General features: G+C 42.3%; 1 protein-coding gene across 1 annotated transcript in view; it reads right to left on the reverse strand.

Moving 5' to 3' along the window:
* Positions 1-6,252: 6,252 nt before the first annotated feature.
* Positions 6,253-6,862, reverse strand: part of mier1b (mesoderm induction early response 1b, transcriptional regulator) — a 15,312-nt gene continuing 14,702 nt past the window's right edge. The window contains exons 7-8 of the mRNA XM_016479810.1: positions 6,684-6,778; positions 6,253-6,400 (exon numbers count right to left, since the gene is read on the reverse strand). Of these exons, the coding sequence (XP_016335296.1) occupies positions 6,269-6,400; positions 6,684-6,778 (227 nt within the window). The 3' untranslated portion in view covers positions 6,253-6,268. The remainder of the gene's footprint in view (positions 6,401-6,683; positions 6,779-6,862) is intronic.

Consider the following 6,862-nt stretch of genomic DNA (forward strand, 5'->3'; position numbering starts at 1 on the left):
GTGAAAGCCGATCCGGCGATCCACAGCGCAAAGTTGATGTTTTTCCTCAGCGTCCAGCACGGATCAGCTCTAGGCATGACGAAGCGGATATTGTCCTCTTTTGGAAGGCCAACCAAAGTAGTTTAGCTTTCACAACAAAACACAGCGCCTTCATGACATGGCGGCGGCGGCAACAACAATATTACAGAGAGAAAAAAAAGTTACGCCTTCTTTCTTTGCGTGAACATTTGGGCGGCGTTATGCAAATCTTCCCACATCGTGACGTAGACATGTGGGGGCGTGTTAGAATGAGCCGTTTTAGGTAGGCGTGGCTGAATCTTAACTTTTATAAAGAATATCTCTCTGGATTTGAGACTTTAGTCTTTGCAACTTTACAGATCTTCTTTATGCACCAAGAGCTTGTAACACTCCAAAGAGAAAGGAAAAATTGAAATCGCATCATATGACCCCTTTAAAAGATTAAACAAACATCCTGGCGTTGTGAGACATTTAGACAATGAAATTACATATTTCAAAATGTTTCACTTGATTTCATATATGTAGTCAGAAATTATAGTTTGGGAAAAGTCTAACTAGTAAAATGTGTACAAGTTAGTCACAATAACACCAGATGCAAGTAATCTTAGGCTACTCATCAGAGTGATATCCTCCACTGGATCTAGCTGCGCGACGCATCACGTGGCGTTCTTCTTCTTCTGAGGTAAATTCTGGGTTATTCCTGTCAGCACGTCTTCTTCCAGAAACAAAAAGTAGCTGGGATGAACCCTTTACGTTTGTTTACGGATGATGTGGGCGTTTACATGCACGTGTGTCTCACGTGGATGTTTAGAATCTGAAAAGCGCGATCGGCTCGTGGGCGTGATCTCATTAGAGATAATGAGTTGAGACGGGAAAACTGGACACCGCGTTGGATTCATACAGATTACTAGGGCTGCCCTGGACTAAGGATTTTTCTGGTCGACTAGTAGTTGTTCATTTGAAGCATTAGTCGACTAATCGCAGGTTTATTAATAAACCATTTAAATCATTATAATGAGCCTTTAATTGCATACTGTACATAGCCTAATAAGCGCTCAAGCAGAGTAGACATTTCACTCTCTATAGATATATTTTTAATGTCTGTAAGGCAAAGATATACACAGAGTTTCACGTTCAAGTTCACAGACCGAGACAGCAGAAAGCGCATCATGTTTGCTTTCATTATTTTACAAAAGCACGGTATTGTAAGTGCACACAAATAAACGTAGAGTCTTTACAGATTTGAAAGATGTATTACTCTTATCTGTATGACCAAAAATGAGGGATTATTTTAAGAGCAAGTGAGCACACCGGCACCTCCATCTGTCCTGCAGTGAGCGAGCTGCTGTTCAGCTTCCACAATCTGCACAGACGCCTGGATAGCGGACATTTCTCTAGGTTAACATTAGATTGAGAGGCTATGTAAAGTTGCTAATACTTACATATTTCAGATGATAAGACATATTTGAGAGGTTGATGAATGATAGTCGAGTGTTTGGATGTCCTGCACAATGTACTGTATTACCATAGACCAGCCGTTAATGATCTGTCCGTCACGGACTGCGTGTCTTCGCCTGTGGATTTAAAAAAAAAATTTCTGCGACTAAGCGACTAATCAAATTTTGGTTGACCAAGCCTCTTCTGGTTGACTAACGATTAGTCGACTATTAGGGGGCAGCCCTACGGATTACTTTGACATAGATTATTTGTTTTGGACGTGACTTGCTTAATTTAAAAGTAGACATTTCAAGCTTTCTATACATATATTTCTCATGTCTTTGAGGCAAGTATTCGCTGAGATTCATGTTGTTTTATACGTGACTGTGAAGAGAGGTGACAGAGACGGCGGAGAACGCACCCGGTTAATTTTCTTTATTTTACAAAAGCACATTGTTTTGTTGTTATTATGACTATACACAAATAAAAGTAGACCCTTTGCAGCTTCAAACGAGACCTTATTCTTATCTGTACGATCAAAACTGACGGAGTATTTTTAGTTCTTTTCACGGTCATAAGGAAAATACGAGACAGACCGCACCAGTGCGGGTTTCGAGCCAAGGGGGTTAAAGATGAATCCTTATTAAAGTTACAAAAGCTATTCAATCAAGAGCAGTGAGTAATTTCCTTGTATTTTGTTGTTTAATTAACACTAAAAACACAGACAGCAGATTAATTAAAAAAATTAATTAATTATATTGCCTGCTGTCACTTTAAGACAATGCACGGATCCAGTACACTGATACTGCATGTTCAACCGACTATGTCTACTAGGATACTCACCAAGACAGGCATTTTGACAATTTTTGTGTGAATTCATCCTTTCAAGCACGACTTGAAAACAAACTCAATATTTGCGCGCGTTCTGAGACGCGGTTTGCAGGCTTCGGATGCGCGCACACACAGAACTTCTCACAACGAGTGGGAGTTCTTATTTGCGTCTTCTGGCTCTTGAATGTTTAAACTGGCAATGCTTAAATGCATTTAGTTTAAACACAGATAGCAACGTGTGCTGTTCAGGTCTCACCTGCGCACGCGTGCTATCAACACCCGGGTGATGTAATAAATGACTGGTCGTATTCCAGCATATGTCACTCGCATTGAACAAAGAGTGACAAGTTTGTCCATTTTTTTTTGTTAATCGCAGTTGTTGTAATGAATTGGGAAGCCAGAATGTGTATCGATCGACATAAACATACATTAGCCGAACTGTTTTATGTGTTGTTATTTTTAACAAACAACACTACAGAAGCATTGTCAGATTTAAGTTGAACCGCGGTGCAAGTGTGTGTGTGCCGGGTGGAGGATGGTACGGTTTGATTTTTTTACCGAGAACCGTTACACCCCTACTATAAACCACGTAAGCTGATCGCTTTGGGGAAGTGATCCTCAAATACTGAAGCCTTATTCGCTTAACGCCTTTGCATCACAATGGCCAATGGCACTCAAGCTCGCATAAAAAGGGTGCAGGAAAGCGCCCTATATAAGCGGCGCCGAGCGGCATTTCATTACAATCTTTCTCCTTCATTTTTATGTTTAGGTCTTCGCTGCCTCAGCAAGGAATTTTGCCTGCTAGATCGCAGATAACTCCAGTCGCTTACTTAATCATATAAACAGCTCCCCCGACCCAGCGGCTGGTGCCAGCTACATGCTGGTGCTGCAGCAGCGCGTTACCCTTCTATGATAAGCTCCAGCTGTGCCGCTGTCTTCCAAAAACTGACCGCTATATGCTGGTGTTGCTGCCATGCATTGCCTTTCTGTGATGAGCGCTGGCTGAGTCACTCTCTTCATATAGATGTGTAATGTTGCTTACATTGACTGCTATATCGACTGGCGTTACAGCTAGCATAGTTATGTGTGACTGCATGTAAATCTAGCCCAGCTACAGACTCTTGCATAGAGCCTGAGCCAGCTGTGAAACCAGAGAACTCATGGCCGAAATGCCATTCGTTCCCAGAATGAGGAACGTGCCGCAGAGCATTATAGTCGGATCGACAATAAAGTTTACCCGCTATTTTACTCTTCTCTCTGTTTCACTGCCTATTGCAGGCACTATCACTGATTGTCTTTGTGGTTGTTGTGTCTTTGTGGTTGTTCCTATGGTTGTTCCACTGTACAGTGTGACAAGCTGGAAGACAAAATACAGGAGATACTAGCCTCTGTAACCTATCACAATTTTCTTTTCTCTCCCTTAAGACAGTGCCATTGTTTATACTTGCTTCTGTTAAGCAAGTGGATGATATGCATGCTCTCTCTGTCAGTGAGTCATGTATGGTTTTCAGACCTAATGACTGTAAGTTGTGCTTAAACCAAGAAAGATTACATATCCAAGGTGCTCTCAACAGCATTCAGAGCCTAGGTGATATCTCTCTCAGCTTTTACTCGGGCAAGTGTGCAGTGGGGGAGAGCCCCTCCCGCAGCCTCCCTGCCCTGTGCGCACTTTCCGCATTTATGTGGAGCGTACCAAAAAAAATTCAAAATTCAAAAACAAACTACTGGTGTGCAAGCTGACTATACGAGAGGCATGCCTCGTCTTGGTCTAAAGGGATATATGTGTTCAGTGGCTGGATGGGCTTGGCAGAAAAAAATGCCACGTTTCTAAATTAATGGCTTCCCGGGTCTTTCGGTTCAAGTCTGCGTGCTTGCTCAAGGTAGACCAGTTTTACTGCTTCTTGAGTTAAGTCGCTGCTATATGATTCATGTCATTGCTTGTGCCCTTAGCCGGGATGGCTGGGAAGCCCCGCCCCCCTTTCTGGGCTGTGGGCTTCCACTAAGTCTGCTAGGGAATGACGTCATGAATATGACTGGACCAGCACAGCTGCCAATCACTCACTCTATATTGCGGCAGCCTGATTGTTCCCATAGTGCGCATCGGTCCCTTCTATGTACCAGTCTTTGCAGTGATGCAGTGAGGAGGAGCACAGCCTTTTACAAAAACAGCAGCCTTGTGCGATGGTTGCCCGGCATTCCGTGCCTGGACAGACACAGTGAAATAGTAAATGATGACCTCCCTGGTGATTGGAGCAGTTCACATGTCTCTTAAGTGTTTCTACACTTAGGTCCATCACAAGCATGTTCTCGTTCGAATGGACAACATGGCAGCTGTGCCATTCATAATTGCCAAGGCGGTTCTAGTTCTCGCCCACTTCTCATGCTCGCGACGAGCCTGTAGACGTGGGCAGACCAGCACCTTCAGTCTGCTAAGCTGTCTGTCTCCCCGGCCATCTCAATCACAGGGCAGACATACGTCGAGGCACAGGGCACACCTTGCCCTGGTTCTCGGGACCTGAATGGCTAATTTCGTTCAGAAGAGATCCCCTCTCTCAAGCGAGCGACTCAGTCTGGCATCTAGCCTAGACTTAGGGAATTTGCGCGTCTGGCTACTCGACAGAGTTTGCCAACGTTAAACTCGCTGTCACTGCAAGTGCGGCACCGGTAAGCTCCACAACTGCATGTCTAGCTCCGGTTAGAAGCTGTTGTCTGGAATGTGCTGCTTATGTGTACTTGTGTACAGTGGCTGTACCATACATTGCGATTGCTGTTGAGTGTCGGTACGTTTATTTGACATCTCCACTTATGCTGAGCACCCATTGCAGTAACACGGCGTGAAGTTACACATTCCCCAAAGCGATCAGCTTATGCTGTACGCAACGTCGAGAGACTCTCTCGAAAGGGAATGTCTCCAGTTACTGACATAACCTCGATTACCTGAGAAGGGAACGTGACGTTGCGTTCATGCCGTGTTACATACACTCAGGTCTTTCATAAATTCTCTTAAGCCCTATTTGGACGGGACTAGTTTTCTAAACTACGTTTGAGTTTCGATTCATGTCACCTGACGTCTGTGATTTTCATGTACCAATTCGGACAGGACTAACACCTCCGTGTTTATTACAGAGGTGGGAGGGTCTGTTTTGTACATCTGGGCATTTCAGAGATCACACGCTCTGTATGCGTGCATTGCGTATAGTCATTTGGATTGATTACCACTATAATCACAGTTTTACTACAAATACCTTGGTGAAGTTAAATGGCTAGTATAGCAAAACCATGTTAATGTGTGGTTACTTTAGTTTAACCATTTAATTTTTTTATTTATTTGTAGTAAACCCATGTCTAATTTTCATTTAAGGCACATATGTAATTAAAACATTATGTAATTGAGTGCAGAAATTAATTCTTGATTTTATTATTGTTATTTATTTATTTTCTTTGCCGAGAGGAAAATATATCAAACGTGTGCGGTAAGAGCGTCTACAGTAATTCACATTGGCCAAAACACACAAGGAAACGCGTTGTGAAAAAAAATATCACCGGCAATCACAGACATTCGCATTCGGACGGGATTAGTTTTCTCAGAGGATCACTGAGTTTGCTGAAAAACAGTAGGTAATTTGCTCTGGAAGTCTTACAGAGGTTGTGTGAGAAAAACAAAGAACGTGGCAGATTCGGACGGGATTAAAATCACCAAGTACGTCTGTGAAACACAAATTTCTCTAACGACCCCCTGTAAATAGTCCCGTCCGAATAGGGCTTTAGTCAGTCATAAGTTTCTGATTAAAATGTCGCTCAGCGCCGCTTAGGCTATATAGGGTGCTTTCCCGCCCCCTTTTCGAGCGCCATTGGCTATTGTGTGACATAACCATTGGGTCCTTGAGAAGGGAACTATCTAGCCTACTAAAATGTTCATAAACAATGATGACACTTCTTTTGTTACTTTGTTAAGACAGGCAAAATTTGTTAGCACAGATACTTACGTTACTCCTGGGTGAAGGTTGTATTTCCTTTTTCCTAGCCTAGTTTGTTGCGCAAAGAAATCATACCGCTCCGACTTTTTCCACATGTAATAAAAAGCCACACAATCTCCGATAGACCTTGTTCTGACCTGAAATTGAATAAGGAAATTACAATAATAGGAAAAATTTTAATTTGAAATGCCACATCAAGTAGTCCATATACTTATCAACCAGAGAAAACTGCTAGGCACATTATTGAACCCCACAGCAGATTTTATTTTTCTAGTAATTACATTTGTAAATGTTGAATGTCAATACAAGAATGTGAAGGGGCAGATATGGATTGACATTCATTATAAGACTTTTTGCAAATCAAGTGATCTACCTACTGTATTAAACCTATTGTGATGAATGCCATAAAATGAGCACTACCTTGTTGGCCTGGATAAAATGAAAGTCTTTTCCGTAAGCCTTTAAACCTTGTTCAAAATTCCTACATTCTTCCTCTGTCCAGACAGATAGTTCCTCTATATAAAAGGAAAAAAAATTAGGACTGTCAGTGGATTAAACCATTTAATTGTGATTTTTTTTTAAGGAACACACACACACAC

The sequence above is a fragment of the Sinocyclocheilus anshuiensis genome, unplaced genomic scaffold, assembly GCF_001515605.1.
Source record: "Sinocyclocheilus anshuiensis isolate Anshui unplaced genomic scaffold, SAMN03320099.WGS_v1.1 scaffold5187, whole genome shotgun sequence".
Taxonomy (NCBI): Eukaryota; Metazoa; Chordata; class Actinopteri; order Cypriniformes; family Cyprinidae; genus Sinocyclocheilus; species Sinocyclocheilus anshuiensis.